The sequence below is a fragment of the Pyrus communis genome, chromosome 5, assembly GCF_963583255.1.
Source record: "Pyrus communis chromosome 5, drPyrComm1.1, whole genome shotgun sequence".
In the NCBI taxonomy this organism is placed as follows: Eukaryota; Viridiplantae; Streptophyta; class Magnoliopsida; order Rosales; family Rosaceae; genus Pyrus; species Pyrus communis.
In genome coordinates, this window is record NC_084807.1 from 25853944 (window position 1) to 25870280 (window position 16337).

At 37.7% G+C, this 16337-nt stretch overlaps 3 protein-coding genes across 3 annotated transcripts; 1 reads left to right on the forward strand and 2 right to left on the reverse strand.

The window, feature by feature from the left end:
- Nucleotides 1-6966: 6966 nt before the first annotated feature.
- Nucleotides 6967-7423, forward strand: LOC137734494 (uncharacterized). The gene is made up of 2 exons (XM_068473748.1): nt 6967-7187; nt 7321-7423. Exons 1-2 carry the CDS (start codon nt 6967-6969, stop codon nt 7421-7423), a joined length of 324 nt encoding a protein of 107 aa, XP_068329849.1.
- A 1377-nt stretch (nt 7424-8800) lies between these two features.
- Nucleotides 8801-10187, reverse strand: LOC137733690 (protein ORANGE-GREEN, chloroplastic-like). Its single transcript, XM_068472853.1, has 5 exons — nt 9991-10187; nt 9716-9792; nt 9497-9624; nt 9236-9372; nt 8801-8962 (listed from the first exon to the last, which is right to left on the reverse strand). The coding sequence occupies exons 1-5, from the start codon at nt 10090-10092 to the stop codon at nt 8885-8887; spliced, it is 522 nt and encodes a 173-aa protein (XP_068328954.1). The 5' UTR covers nt 10093-10187; the 3' UTR covers nt 8801-8884.
- Nucleotides 10188-10632: 445 nt separating this feature from the next.
- On the reverse strand, nt 10633-15490 carry LOC137733674 (disease resistance protein RPV1-like). The gene is made up of 4 exons (XM_068472827.1): nt 14042-15490; nt 12757-13861; nt 12208-12510; nt 10633-12107 (listed from the first exon to the last, which is right to left on the reverse strand). Exons 1-4 carry the CDS (start codon nt 14521-14523, stop codon nt 10671-10673), a joined length of 3327 nt encoding a protein of 1108 aa, XP_068328928.1. The 5' UTR covers nt 14524-15490; the 3' UTR covers nt 10633-10670.
- Nucleotides 15491-16337: the final 847 nt, after the last annotated feature.

The following is a 16337-nucleotide window of genomic DNA, read 5'->3' on the forward strand; positions in this document are numbered from 1 at the left end:
TTAACGGAGTGTTGAAGAAATTTTCAATTTCAAGCATAAATCCTAATAGATTTCACTACATAAACTTAAATCTTAATTTAACTATCTTCTAATTATCTTATTACAACATGAATTATTAATCAAATTAAACTTATTATTTATTTACAAATACGTAACTAAATCACACAGTGTTGAATGGAAGGCGGCACTCTAAATGATGAAAAGCGGGAGCATCGAAAGTCAGAGGAGGATTCTCAATCCTCCTAATCTCTTTACCAATTCATAGCCTCCTATTTGAACAGTCACAATTAAATCATAAATATAATAAAACAAAAAACAATATGTGAGAAGGGGATGGGAATAAGAGGTAGAGAATCCTCGTTCCCGAAAGCTATATCCGTTTCTTTGTTGGGTGGAAAGCTGTCTCTTTGTCTTCTTTTGGTAGATAGCTCCTACTGGCCGGCCTATTTTCCACAGCTGGTTATAGGACTCAATTGCCATATAAGAAGTGTTACGTTGGAATTCAATATCGATGGAAATCCAACACGGATCTTTTTCGAACTTTTGTGATGATTTTAGGTATTCGTACATCGTATATTATGTGATCAGTTTTTATCAAATATTATTTATACTCAATTTTAAATTAAAAAATATAAAATAATTTTTTACCGCACAATATACGATGAACGGATACAATTTACAGATCTCCGAAATCCTTACAAAGAGGATCCATAAAGGATCTGGATTCAATGGAAATAGGGAACTTGAACGAAAAACTACCGGTACTGTTCAGTTAAAAAAAAAAACCATATTTTTACACTAAAAAGTTAATCATGGTACTATTCACTTTACCCTTTATTTTATTTTTTATCGTTAAAACTTAAATTTTTCAAATCATTTTCATTAGTTTTCTTATGAAAATAAGCTAATTTTGAATCAAATAACATTACTTTATTTTGTGAGTAAATGAACTTTAAATCAAACAACATTCATTTATTATGTAACTAATTAATTTTGTATGTATCATCCTATATATTAGGCACATTTTATTACACATGATTTTGTAAAAAATCTAAAAAGTTACAATATTAACAATATATCAACACTATTTACGTTAATTATAAATAAGTCAACTATATATTGTGATACTTAAATTCATTTAAAATCAACAAAAATTATAAAATTTGCCACTAAAGCTGGCACCCTCTTCAACTAACACACTCTTTCTCATAAATTTTATATTTGGAATAAGTCATACGAATCAAATATTGCAATGTAATGTCTATTTCCTTATTCTATTTTTTACATTTAGATTCAGACACTGCATTGTAGTGTCCATTTACTGGTTTCGTTTTTTCCATCACTCACATGCCTCCCGTATGTTCCTTTGTACATTTGGACTGAGACACTGCAATGCAGTGTCTGTTTCCTGGTTCTAGTTTTTCCTTTTGGATTTAGACACTACATTGCAGTGTATTCCTAATTCTATTTTTTTCATCACCCACATGTCTCCTACACTTCACACTTCATGCGACTCCTGATTTTTACATTTAAATTCAGACACTGTAATGCAATGTCCATTTCCTAGCTCTGATTTTTACATTTAAATCTATATTAGGTTATTTTCTATGCCTTGAAGACAAGAACTTTATATTTTTCTTGCATTGAATGCCAAAACAATGATCACAAACTAATCAGAAACGATCCAAGCCAGTTTGCAACCTTTGTTATTAAAAAAAAAAAAAAAAAAAAGAAGTAAAAACAGAAAGTAAAGAGCTAGAAATAATAGTAAAAGTTGAAAGGTAAACTGCTATACTCGTAAAGTGTTAACCAAAATGACAATAAATTGCAAAAAAAGGTAATAACTTGAAAGTAATTGATAAATACAAGCAATCAAGCATAGTTTCAACCTATTCGGGCAAGTTTGGATGCCAGGCGAGCAAAGTTTTGCAAGTACAAGACATGTTTTGAGAAGTAAACTTTAATGCAGGAAATCAATACTACAAAGAAAGTAGCTGAGCCATAAATACAGAGGAATGTTTGAACTACAAGGGGAGTATGTGAAGAGTAGGTTGCAAAGCTTTTTAAAAGTCTTTGTATGTTGAGTTGAGTGTCCTTTTTTCAACCTTTTTGTTGCCTTTTATAGAACTGCCCTTTTCTTCTAGAGTAAGCCTTTCCTCCTCAGTTCATTCTCTCTGGTGCAAGTAGCTGATATGATTTGTTGTCAAAGAATGAGTTCCTACTTGAATACTTGAGCTTTGGATACCCTTCAAACGTATCATCGTTGGCGCATTCATCATAGAAACTCCAGCTTCGTACTATCATAAACACCATACATTTGCTATGTATTACGAAATTTTCCTTTCATCTTTTGCTTTTTCTCATCAAAAAATCAAGGTTGAACTCAGCAGGCTTTGTGGTTCGAAAATCTAATGGAATCTTTGAGAGAAGGGTGAGATTGTTAACTTTGGGTTAATGGAGAGTTGACAAAAATGTTAATTTTGGGCTTGAATTCTAACGAACTTCACTACAAGGATTTAAATCCGATTTTTTTTCACCACCGGGGTAAACTTTTGTTTATCCTATCATCACGGGGACCATTAATCCAATTTAGCCACTAAATTATATTGCATCAAATGAACGAATATATTTTTTTGTATTGACAAGGATAGATATAACCGTTAATAGATGGAGAATCCGTTATCCGGTGGGTATGATTATGGATAATTACGATGATTAATTTGCGGTTATGGATATGATTAATTTTCATGGTAATTGCGATAGATATAACATTTTTGTCCCGAAACCGAACCGTTGCCATCCCTATCACTACTACATGTTTGTTTGATACTTTTTCAAAGTGAGACTCTCCATAAACACTCTCTGCTATCTCATGTTTTTGGTACAATACTTTATAATGTTTGCATGAAAATTATGCTAAAAACATTTGATGGCAAAGAATTCATTGATAGTTCCACTTATGAAAGAGTTTCCATAACATTTCTCATTTGTATATATGATGAGTAATGCTAGGGAGACTAAATTTGAATACAAAACTAATAAACTAAATGATGTGTCACAAATAAAATGAGCACGTTTATCAACATTTAAGTAATAAATTAATCATCAATTTCTACATTCCTTAGTTTTTAAAATTTTATCTCCAAATCTAGTCTTCTAACATTACCCTGAATGAAATCTCTCTAATTTTGAGATTAGGAGTGTCAGCAAGATTCTCTCGCCATCGCAATTCCAGCAGGATTGATTGGCAACTGCCATTAACTTTAATTGATTATATCATTACACTTCTCTTTGGGCTTTTGCCCTTTTTATTTATTATTTACTTACAAAAAAAATAAAAAATTAACCTCGGTATACTATGTTTATTTTATTACACAAATCGAAAGAAATTAACAAGAAGAAGCAACCCACTAGCAAGGAAAAGGTGGTGTGAACATCAGAGCCAAAGTCAATGATGGATGAAGCCGATCCGAATTGAGGAAAATAGGGGGAAAAGATGGAAAAGGTGGAAGAAAATAGGGGGAAAAGATGGAAAAGGTGAAGATGGAAGGAAACACGGGGAAAAAGTGGAAAGTAGGTGGAAGGAAGGAGGAATCGGAGAAAGAGGAAAAAACCAAAACTCTACCTCTGTATACTATATATATGTCTATTCTATTACATAAAGGAAGGAGGGAAATCAATTCTTACAAGAAGCTTAACATAATCTGCCAGGATGGATTCGAGACTGTCTGAGGCTTCTAAAACAGGAGATATCCAGCTCTTGCACCAGTTGATGGCAGAGAATCCACTTCTGCTCCATAACCTTGCCCTAACTTCCATCGAGAACCCGCTACATGTTAAACACGTAGAAATATAGTTAAAGTATAAATGTGATTGTAATCCTAATTATATTGTATTCCTAACTTGTAGGGATAATATCTTGCTGTGCGAGGAATGTAATTGTATATATTCTTATTCACATATCAATGAAATATACTTTTTAGCCCATATATCTTCTTCTACATGGTATACAGAGCAGGTTTCAAAACCTTAGCTTTTCTTTAAAAATTTTTTTTGGCAACCTTCTTTTTGCAAACAATTCTCCCAAAGCAACGCCGCCCCCCCCTCTTCCAACTCAACCATGAACTCGCCACCATCTCCCAAGGTACTTCCTCCGTCTCCGCCTATTTCATTCGCCTCAAAGGCCTTTGGGACGAACTTGCCTCGTACAACGAACATTGCACCTGTTCTTGTGGCACAAAGAATAACCGACAACAACTTATGCAATTCCTCATGGGGCCTAACGAGTCTTTTGCTACTATTCGGGATCAAATCCTTTTGATGAACCCTCTTGCCACTGTTCGCCAAGCTTGTTCCTCGGTTTCTCATGCTAAAAAATAGTGCTTGTTGGGCTCCTTCTGTTCTGCAGACCAACCTACAGCCATGGCGATTCGTGGATCTTCCCGTGCTTCCTCCAACCGTCCTCATTTCCACTGCATCTATTACAACTATGACTTTCACAACCTCGAAAATTGCCATAAACTTCACGGTTATCTTGTTGGTCATCATCTCCATGGACAATCGTGGAGGCCACCCCGTCGCTCCTCCACGTCCACTACATCTGCTGGTTTTTCACGCAGCAATGGCGCTGCCAATCCTGCTCGTAACACTAACAAAGCTAGTCCTCAACCTAACAACAGCCCTCAGGCCCGTAATTCTACAATACTTCCTTCAGCTCATCACGTGCAAGGCCAGCCCACTTTGCATGATGTGCAGGTTGCGATGCCACACCTCTCAGCTGAACAACATCCTTGTGCCCTTGCTACCCTAAGAGACACCGCAGACTCTTCTTCGTCTCTTCAGGCCTATGCCGTTTTCAGTGATGACTTCCAAAGGTTTGTTACCCGTAGTTTCTCGTCATGGTCAATTCCTTGACAGCTGAGCTACAGATCATATTACTTATTCCGCTTCATGTTTGGTTAATACTTCTGCTTTGCATTTGCCACCTGTTTCTTTGCCTAGTGGTGCTACCGCTCCAATTACTTTAACTAGCACTCTTCGTTTAAATTCCTCGGTTAAATTGAAAGATGTTTTATGTGTCCCTAATTTTAAAGTGGACATTTTATCAGTTGGTAAGCTTACAGATGGATTATCGTGTTCCGTAACATTCCTTCATTCTTGATGTGTTTTGTAGGACTTGGTTTCGAAGGCGATGATTGATGTGGGTAAGCGACGTGGCAATCTATATTACCTCGTGGCCCTTGCCTCCTCTATCCCCACCCCTCAACCTCTATGCAACATCATCACCATCTCGTCCTCCTTATGGCATAGGCGCCTTGGTCACCCTTCCTCTACTCGTTTGCAAGCTTTAGCTTCTAGTTTTCTTAATTGTTCTTTTGATTCTAGCCATGTTTGTGATGTTTGTCCTTTGGTGAAACAAACTCGTCAACCTTTTGGTTTAAGTTCAATTGCAACGACTTTTCCTTTTGCTTTAATTCATTGTGATAGTTGGGGCCCGAGTCATCAATTTTCTCTTTCTGAAGCTCATTATTTTTTAACCATTGTGGATGATTTTTCTTGCTTTACGTGGGTCTTTCTCATGAAACATAAATCAGATACTCAACAATTAATCAAAGATTTTTTTGCTTATGTCAATACCCAATTCCATACTAAAATCCAATGCATCGTACTGATAATGGAGGAGAATTTTTTTTCTCTTCATAATTTTTTCTCAGACAATAGGGTTTTTTTTCAAACATCTTGTGTTTATACCCCTCAACAAAATTGTGTTGTTGAACGAAAACATAGGCACCTCCTTTAAACTGCTCGCGCCCTTCGATTCCAATCTCATCTTCCTCTAAAATTTTGAGGTGAATGTGTTCTTACAGCTGCGTATCTAATAAATCGTCTCCCTACCTGTCTTCTCCATAATAAATCTCCTTTTGAGGTGCTTCATAACAAAACCCCAACCTATGATCACTTTCGCGTCTTTGGTTGTCTAGCCTACGCCACCACTGTCATTCCCACCACTAAATTTTTCCCTCGGGCACATCGTTGCATCTTCCTTGGTTACCCTCATGAACAGAAAGCATACAAATTATACGACCTGGACACTTATCGCACTCTGACCAGTAAGGATGTAATCTTCCATGAAGATTCCTTCCCTTTTGCCATTAAACCCACCTCTACCCCATCCCCCATGCCTACACTGCATCTTCCCTCTCCTCTGGACATGTGAAACCAAGCCCTAAACTAACTGTAATATCATTTAACATGAATTATGAAATTACCTTTTTGTCCCCTATCCACTACCCAATCCGGTTCCCTTTTTCGATTTCCTCCAAATTCTTCCTCTCCCTTTGCTCACCACGTGGCAACTCCCTCTACCTCCACCATTCTTTTCTTCTTCTTCTTCTTCTTCTTCTTCTCTCTTCTCCCCCGAGCACTCTTTGTCAACTCTTACTCTTTGATCTCTCTCATTATCCTCGAGCTACACACACCCAAAAATCGAGACAATGACACGACAACAGCACCATCTCCTGCGTCGACTCTCTCTCCATCATCCTCCGTGAAACATATAGAGCACATCAAATTTTTCTGGTGAGCCCCGTGGCTTTCGAGCCAAAATCTGGCCAACTTCGGCCACCTCACGACATGATATTGGTACGAATCTCTTCCTCTCATCCTAAGCTTCAATTTGATAGCTAGATCGCACCCTAGGGTTGAGAATCGGTGTTGAAAGGAGCTCGGGAAGCTCCAGCCTTCCTTTTTGTCGAAACCAAGTCAAAATGACCCAAACCCAGTAACCCTTAAGCCCAAACCCAACTCAGCCCAAAACCCAAGTGGAATCAGGACTTTGGGCCGGGCTGCTGAGCCCAAAACTTTTTCGAAGCCCAAGCCCAAACCCTAGTTAAACCAAACCCTTTGAACCCTAGGTCTTTGGGCCTTACAAGCTTGGGTTTTCGGCCCAAGGAACCCAAGCCCATGATGGCCTTGTTTTTGAACAAGCTAGCTTCTCGGGTGCCTGGTCTCCATGCCGTTGACGTTGACGTCCGGCTTGACATTCTGCGTAAGGACGAGCATAAACTTGAACAAGTTGCTTTAGGTAGAGAGTTCCATATATGTCTCAGAAGAACTGTTCCGATTCGGGTGCACCAGATTGATTCCTTGGTGACAATGCTGCGGCAGAAGCTTCAGATTCAGAGGCGGTATGGTTACATCTTACATTTACATTCTCTTGTCTGCATTGCGTGAATTTAGTTCTGTTATTCAACATAATTTTGTAAGCCTGCAAATTTATTGTCCATTTTCGGTTTAACTCATTTTGTTATTGTGAAACAGGTATTGGATTGATTTTAGCAAGTGGGAGGTTTTTGTTAACGATGATCAGACCCGGACCTTTGTGTCGATCGAAGTCATTGCTGCTGGGTCAGCTGAGGTATGATTGCTAGCTTTCTCTCTTGGTGCAATTCTAAATGTTTTCAGTTGTTATATGGGCTTAAGATTTAGTAAGTACTTGCCGAAAGTCATGGGATTTTGAAATATCGATATCTTGTTTGCTTATTAGCTTAGATTGTTTGGTCTTCGATGCACTTGTAGCATGAAAAACACAAACGAAAACTAATGCATGATATGCTCATGGTTTTAACATGTGTTGTCCTGGCGTAAATCATGTTCCTAATCCTGTCATGTTCCTAATCCTGTCATGTAAACTAATGCAGAAATGTATTTTTACCAGTAAATTCAATGGTATCGAATGTAGGATTGGTAATAAAACACAAAATATGTAAATTTTCTGAAGAATAATGTACCCATTTAACTATATTGTGAAACTCCGAGAATATAGCGCTGAGCATTGGATGAGAAGACATTTCTTCGTTGGTGTCGAACTTCATGTCGAAGGTATTGACACCAGTGTAAACGCCATCATCCATGTTGATGGTAATTATTTCCCAGCAACTAAGGGTGTCGGAACAACCTTGCACGCAGCCTCCTGTGCATTACTCAGTATTGTCTCAGTTTCTCCAAACTTGAATGCTCCTGTAAACCCTCTCTTGACCTTTCCATCATCTGCGATTACAGGAAAGCCGGCTTGGATGTTGCCGTTAACCTACCAAACTTAAAATACCGACGAAATGTTGGGAGTACTTCAGTGTACTACTCGTTTTTGTATGCGAGAGCTCCACCTTCATCGTTGTAACAGCATCTGATGCGGACTAGTCCTTCATTCCCGTTACTCTTTGCCATCTCCACTTCGAACTTGGCGTAAGGGCTCCCAGCCTTCTATCCGGTGAAATTGAGAAACCCCGGAGCTGGCGTACCATCAAGATTTCCGTCGTGTGTGGCGAAAGTATTTGCTGTTGTGGTTTGGTTTCACCACTATAAATCTTGGCAGAGTTGGCATTTTCATTCTATTGTCTGTATATATCTTGATATTACAAGTATTTGTGTGTGCAATATGCATGCTATGTTTATGTTATGTTTATGTTTATATATATAAGTGGCAACACACACATATATGTGTGTTACCACTTTTGCCAACGTTTTCTCCAAAATTTTGATTTTGGTGGTGTTCTAACTTTTGTGAATGCTAATAACAATTCCCTCGTTAACTGTTGGGACGAGCAACAAAGCAGTTTTGATTCAAAGGCGATCCCTCGGAAGAAGTCGATTCTTCAATTTTTTAAAACAAATTTGAAGGAAAGGAAATATTTGAATCGCTTTCAGATGTCTGGTCAAATTCTTGAACAGTTGATATACACAGAAGTTCCTTGTTCATGTCACGACTTATGAAAGGATGTACGTATTGCATTTGCATCAAAAGAGAGAGAGAGAGAGAGAGAGAGAGAGAGAGAGAGAGAAGATTGTAAGTGGTAAGGGAACAACTAACGATGGCGTTGCGCTTCTAATCAAAGGGGTCGATCCGAGGGTCGTGTTCACTTGCCATCGCCATTCCCGTGCAAAGGCATGTCGGGCACATTACCTGCCACATTTGCAGATGCAATGTTAGATATTTGCCATTTGGAAGTCACCTCTCAAAAATTTGCTACTAAATTATCTTAAAACTCCATTTCCAGTCAATTATTTTTCTTCCGAAATGTCTTTCATGTGCTCGACAAACACAACAGTCACCAAACATGTGAATCAGCTATTCCTCAATGTATATGATGAAACAAGTGCATCTAAGCGGCAGGCAAGAAGAGGAATTTAGTATGCAGTAAACATTCAATTCAACGGCCATAATTATATGTCTAACCTTTCCCGCTCCTGAGCAATTTGAACATCTTTCAGTTTTTGGCAGTGAAAGGGGCTGGTTTCCGCCATCAACTGTTGAAACTGGTTCGGTAAGAACAAGGGTTCCAGTGCTGGAGCAACGAGCACAAGCAAGATATCCTGCAGAAGTATCAAATACACTGGGTAGTTGACATACGAAACCAATCCAAACATCTTTCCATCGTATATATTTAAAGCTACAGTACATATGACTAAAAGTGAGAAACATAGGACATTATCACACCAGTTCCAAGACAATATTTGCATCGCTTATGCTCCTGCTGTTTCACATTGTTTATTTCAACTACCATCAATGCTGAGATCACTCCGACTGCTCCTCCAGAGAACGACGCCACTATGGGATCAACTTGACTGCAGTTTGAAAGTATATGAGATCAATAAACCAAACTGGTAACAATATAGTATTAACATTATTTAGCTTCATGTCAAGATAGTGCCATACCTCAACTGCAATGGCAGATGCATATTTACTATAAAATCTTTATACGATGTGCCTCCTATTCCCAACTTCAACTCCAACTGAAGATGTAAGGGTAATTGTAGGAAAGAGTTACAAACCGAATCCATGTTTTATAAGCAACAACTACACTTATTCGATATGTTTCCTCATTTTTCACTTGCAAATTCAGAACTGTATTGTCAGACCGGTAAATGAAAACAATGTTTGTGAATAACTGTTATAACTAATCACAACGAGTTAATACATAAAGAACTTACGGAGGGAGCTATGAGGCCACCAAAAAGGATAAACCCCGCAATAATTGAATAACAAAAAGCATAATACAGCTTAAGGTTGTCTGAACTCTGCAAGCAATGCATTCACCCTGTGATTAATACTTTGCACAAACTCTACTTTTCACAGATTTTTTATGAATCAACAAAAGGCTACAACAAAATACGGGTAAAAACATCGGGGGTATGAAACGGCCAAGTTTACTGAAACATTTATTAATCATGGAAATACATTTCTTCACTGTAATTTGCAGATATACAAACGTTAAGATAAAAGGAAATGCAAAGTACCTTTCACCCAAATTGGAGAAGCACCGGTGGCATAAGAATATCTTCACAGTTTCTGCACATGCACGAATCAAAAGAATCCGGCGGGTGGAGTTATGTACCTCTCCTTGGAAAATGCCACCTCTTGGGATTTCAAAATATGCGGCCGTGGCCAGCCGTCTGACCACGCCAATTCCACCAAAGCCGCTGCAACGCGGCGTAGTGTCCGATTGATTGCTTCAAACAGAGTACTCAAAACCCCTGAAAATTATTTCTTTATTCAGATAATAAAATTTCCCAAATTTCGAATTTTAATTCCGAATCAAAAATAGGGTTTGAATTTTGATTACCTAGAAATTGGGGGGTTGGGGTGGAGAGGGACTCAGGCCAGGACGGAGCTATGCGTCTGTGATAAGGCGTGCCAAATTACAGAGTGTGTCGGGAAGATGTACAAGGCTTTTGCAGTTTGTCAGACTTAAACACTGAAGCCCCGTAAGCCGTTCAATCCAGGGGGAAAGCTCTTTGATAGATGTTCTATCCAAGAAAAGCTCTCTTAATCCTTCCATATCTTCTTTAATGCTTGGAAACACCTCAAATTTTGTACAACCGGAAAGCGAGAGAGAGACAAGGGACTTGAGCTGATAAATGCTGCTTGGAAGACTCTTAAGTTCCCTGCAATTTTCTAGCTTCAAATGATTCAATCCTATGAGATTTTTAATTGACAAGGGCAGTTCTTTAATTTTTGACCCGGATAAATCAAGAACTTTTAACCCCTCAATCAATTTTGAAATCTCTGGAAACGTCTCAAGACTCGAGCAGCCAGAAAGTTTAAGGGTTTTTAGAGATTTCATACGAATGATGCTTAGAAGACTCTTAAGTTTTTGGCAATCTGATAGGTTCAAATGATACAATCCTGTGAGATTATTAATTGACCAGGGCAATTCTTTAATGTTTGACCCGGATAAATCAAGCTCTTCTAACCCCTCAATACCTTCTGAAATCGATGGAAACATCTCAAGACTGGAGCAGCCATAAAGATTAAAGGTTTTCAAACATTTCATATGAATGCAGCTTGGAAGACTCTTAAGTTCCTTGCAATCTTTTAGGTTGAAACGACTCAACCCCGTGAGATTATTAATTGACGGGGGCAGTTCTTTAATTCTTAACCTGGATAAATCAAGCTCTTCTAACTCGTCCATACCTTCTGAAGTCTCTGGAAACATCTCAAGACTGGAGCAGCCAGAAAGATTAAAGGTTTTGAGAGATGTCATACGAATTTTGTTGGGTAGAATCTTAAGTTCCTTGCAATTTGAAAGGTTCAAATGACTCAACCCCGTGAGATTATTAATTGACAGGGGCAGTTCTTTAATTCTTGACTTGGATAAATTAAGCTCTTCTAACCCCTCCATACCTTCTGAAATCTCTGGAAACATCTCAAGACTGGAGCAGCCAGACATATTAAAGGTTTTGAGAGATCTCATACGAATTTTGTTGGGTAGAATCTTAAGTTTCTTGTAATTTGATAGGTTCAAATGACTCAACCCTGTGAGATTGTTAATTGACAGGGGCAGTTCTTTAATTCCTGAGCTAGATAAATCAAGCTCTTCTAACTCCTCAATCACTTTTGAAATCTCTGGAAACATCTCAAGGCTCGAGCACCAATTCAAATTCAATAAAACAAGCTTTGTAAGAGTCGAAATAGACGGGTGAACCTCAACTAAACTTCCACAACTTTGAAGAATTAGCCTCTCAAGATTTGGCACGTTTGTGAAGTCAGGGGTTTCCTTAAGGTATCGACAATAACTTAAATTGATGAATTTCAACTTTTCCTGCTTCTGTTAAAACAATCAGGAAAACATGCATTACTTAATAAGACATCTCACTCAAAGCCCAAACATTTAAAAGAAACAAACACATGTAAATGATTGTACATACCTGGGTTCCTTCCCAAAGTCGGTCAATGGAACTATCTTGCATGTCAAGTTCAACAAGATTTTCGAATTGAAAGTTGGATGGCAAAGACTTGAGAGGGAAACCAAACCAGGAGAGATACCTCAGGTTAAGCAACTTTAAGGACCCAAACAGATGTTCTGGTTTGCAGTACTCATCTTTAAAAACGAAGCCTTGACTGATCTGGAGAAGTCTTAGTTGAGTCATTCTACCAAATGCTTCAGCATTTAAACATAGCCAGTCTGAGTACGAGAAATCCACAATTATGCTTTCAATTGTTTTTGTAGCCTGTGCAAATCAAAGTAAAGGAAAATATAGAGAACCTTAGTTTTGATTATGAAATTAATGCTTGTTTCTTAAGAAGCCGTCTGATAATCATTTCATTTTCTGTTTAATTGTTTTCAATTTTCATTATTAAAACAATGAAAACTAAAAATTGAAAACAAAAATGGTTATCAAACGAGCCTAAGAAATTGATTTTGATCAAAAATTGAAGCTTTCTACTAACAAGCGCATAAGAAAAAGACTTCTCACCGTATTTTGAGTTAGCACGTGACGAACATCTTCATAATTCCACAACCTACTTCGTCTCCCAGGCTCTTTGATAGATTCTTGGCGGATGATTTCTCGACCCATTTCCTCTAATGAATCATGCATCTCCAGCTCCCCCTTCCATGAGATAGTTATGAGAGCTCGATCAATTAGAACTCTTATTCCTGTATGAGGATGGAAACCACAGCCGTCCAGAATTTCAATTGCTTGGTATTTCTTCATCCCTTTAAGGAAACATGCAATATCTAGAAAGATGTCCTTCTCTGTGTCATCTAGTCCATCGAAGCTTGTTTTAAGCACATCATGAATTCCCCTTTGCGGGATTTTCCTTATTTTTTCTAACTCATCTTCCCACTCGCGTATAGTTTTTTTACCAAGAAAAGCTCCCAAAACTTTGAGTGCTAAAGGCAGACCTTGAGCATATTTTACGACACGATTAGAGAGATCATCATAATCTCTGGTGGGTTGGTTTTTTCCGAAGGCGTGCTGCCTCAAGAGTTTTAGAGCTCCAGAATCACTCAGAATCTTGGGATTATATATCACATCAGCTATGCTTAGTAATTGTGAATCTCTAGTTGTTATAATAATTCTGCTTCCACCACCAAAGGAATGTGGCTCTTCAAGTAAAGCTTCAATTTGTTCTAATTTATCCACATCATCAACAACAATAAGAACTTTTCTCTGACCAAGGCTTTTTAACATCACCTGAAAACCTTTACTCGATATGTGAGAACTCCCCACCTTGTTGTCTGAGATACTCAATAGAAGTTGTGCCTGCATATGTAGTTTGCCATGCTTCAGGAAACCTTCCTTGAAATTTTCAAGAAAGCAAGAAGCTTCAAATCGACCAGCGATTTTATTATAAACAGCTCTAACGATGGTTGTTTTGCCTAAACCACCCATACCCCATATTCCAACAACTCGAACATTATTCGTTTCACCTCCGGGAGGATATAATAATGAAAGCATTTCATGCATGTGAGAATCCATGTCAACCAAGCCATTATCTTCGCTTGATGTTGATGAGATGTCGATCAATTTCCTATAAACATCTTCTACAATTTCCTCAATAAGCACCACATCATTCCTGTCAAATTAAAAAAAACAATATAATAACACCACCAAATAATAATTAATGGGTCTTTTTCATCTATTAGTTTTCAAAAAAATAGAAATTAAAACTGAAAACTAAATATTTATCAAATTACCCCTAAACGTTACAAAAATCCCAAAAATTAATAGGAAACTAAAACAAATTAGAATTTACTCATAGTTTCGCGAATCCCAGCCAGATAAACTGGTGGCAGTTGTAAGAGCAGATGTCCAGCTCCGGACCTCTTCCATTTCAGCGTTAGAATCACGATCGTGCTGAGCAAAAGCTTCCGCGAAACTTCTCTTGCGTTTACGAACATCAGACGGATCAACATCATAGAAAATGGGGAGTACTATCTGTTTATTGGTATCCTTGCATTCCAGGATTTGCACGAGTTCTTTCAAGCACCAAGTGGAAGAAGCATAGTCTTGAGAGAAAACTACAATCGAAATCCTCGACTCTCGAATCGCTGTCAGGAGCTCGGAAAGGTGGTCGCCTTTTCTGAGCTTCTCGGCATCAATGAAGGCGTTGATTGGTTTCTTAGCCAGAGCGTTGTAGAGATGGCTGACGAAGCCCCTGCGAGTGTCTTCCCCTCTGAAATTGATGAACACATCGTATTTCCAACCAAGGCCAGAAGAAGAAGAAGAAGAAGCCATTAATCGATCGCACCTGGTCACCGATGATCGAGCAGCTAAGATTAAGAGTAATGTAAGAACAGAAATAATCGATTGATCTATAAATTGAATCACCGAAAAAACTGGTCTGATCGGTACGAAGTCAATGAGGACAAAGAAAATTATGCTTTATGTGTTTTCACATCTTCCAGGAAATTTAACGAAAATAATTTTTTTCTTGCAGGCAAAATTGACTTCAAAATATGAAAATATTCTTCCAGGTATGGACTTGGACATATGAAGTTTCAGTGTGAAACGAATCTGCATACTTTGGTTTGGTTTTGACCCAAGAAAATGCTAAGAAAGAATGGTTTAGCAGCTTTGCATGAGGGGACTGGGTCAAAAGTACTCTATTGAATCTACTCTTGCCTACCAACAACTTCTTTGTAAGCCGGAAATATATCCCGATCTTCCTATTCACACGAAAAAGGAGTAGGGCGACGGGAAATATTTCTAGTTAAGTGTAATTATCTCACACATGTGGCATATTCAACGGTATTGTGGCGACAAACAAGCGATTAATAGTTGTTTGGTTTTTTAATTTGATGTCACCGTAGTAATGGTACTATGAAATCTTTGATATATTTGCTTTTAGCTACAAAACTACTAAAACTCCACAAATTGCTTATGAAAATAAAAATATTGACTAGATTTGAACTTGTATAATCTACATCTTCACTACACATTGTTGCTCCGCTCGTGTTCTAAAGTTGACAATAGCTAGAAGGTCACAGCAAAGAAGCAGAGGAGGCTAACTATTACAGAAAATTTGTTTATTCAAAAGCATTAATAAAAACACACATTGAAATTAATTCGCGCCAAAAATAAATAATACAGTGAAGGATTTACAGTGGTGGCAGCCACACTACAACAATAGGGCATCTGACCCTATGCATTTTTATATTGGCTTTTATGTTACCGGTTGCGACCGTTTAGGAGAGAAAATATTTTCTATTATGAATAAAAATATCATTACGTAACAAAATAGGAGATCAATAGTTGAGTGATAGTTTGTAATGAGAAGGATGTTTTTACTTTTATTAATAATGAGTCTATATATGCGATGTTTTCATAGCATAAAACCTCGCCGACAATAATTGTAACTTGTTTGTGTTGATAAATTATGAATGACATTAATATTGTCTAATATCTAAAGAATTTGGATGTCGATATTTTTTTAGAACCTTTTACCTTTATAAATTTCGCACCTCTCCTGACAATTCCTAGCTTTGCTGCTGCTTCATTCAACTCCAAGTCCTAGTGGTTCTTGTCTATGATATCAATATCCCTACTGTAAACGGTGACTTCAATATAAGCTACACTCATTATAACAAAAAGTGTGTATAGAGAACATATATGTATGAAAAAAATGGCAGTGGTTGTGTTTGTGTTGCCGAACGGATGATACTGAAATACTTAAACCCAAGTCAAGCTCCTTCAGTTCACAAAAATGAAAGTTTATAATACTATAATGTTTGCATATAGACTTGAGAAATGACATACCGCCAGCCTGGAAGGTGTAGTGAAAGAGAGAGGAAAAGAGGAAAGAAACGAATACGGAAGGACAAAGACTATCAAATAGACTATAACAATGACTTCTTAGCGGTGGTTACAGTTATTCAACTATTGATAATGCATTATTTTAGGTTGAAATGTGGAAGCATTTGAGAAGTAGCATGACAACAACTACTATACAATAAACAAAAGTGATAAGAGAAAAGATCCAAATGTGAAAGGATAATAAAGAACAGTTATTCAAGATCAGCATTTTACAAGATTTGAACTTAGGACCACAA

Excerpts from the sequence above, each read along its gene's own strand:
- LOC137734494 (XM_068473748.1), top strand. The coding sequence starts at position 6,967 with ATGGCCTTGTTTTTGAACAAGCTAGCTTCTCGGGTGCCTGGTCTCCAT. Across the intron at positions 7,188-7,320 it reads AAGCTTCAGATTCAGAGGCG|GTATTGGATTGATTTTAGCA; the intron begins GTATGGTTACAT and ends ATTGTGAAACAG.
- LOC137733690 (XM_068472853.1), bottom strand. The coding sequence starts at position 10,092 with ATGCATTGCTTGCAGAGTTCAGACAACCTTAAGCTGTATTATGCTTTT. Across the intron at positions 9,793-9,990 it reads GTGGCCTCATAGCTCCCTCC|TTGGAGTTGAAGTTGGGAAT; the intron begins GTAAGTTCTTTA and ends TTACATCTTCAG. Across the intron at positions 9,625-9,715 it reads CATCTGCCATTGCAGTTGAG|TCAAGTTGATCCCATAGTGG; the intron begins GTATGGCACTAT and ends TTCAAACTGCAG.
- LOC137733674 (XM_068472827.1), bottom strand. The coding sequence starts at position 14,523 with ATGGCTTCTTCTTCTTCTTCTTCTGGCCTTGGTTGGAAATACGATGTG. Across the intron at positions 12,511-12,756 it reads ACGTGCTAACTCAAAATACG|GCTACAAAAACAATTGAAAG; the intron begins GTGAGAAGTCTT and ends TGATTTGCACAG. Across the intron at positions 12,108-12,207 it reads GACTTTGGGAAGGAACCCAG|AAGCAGGAAAAGTTGAAATT; the intron begins GTATGTACAATC and ends TTGTTTTAACAG.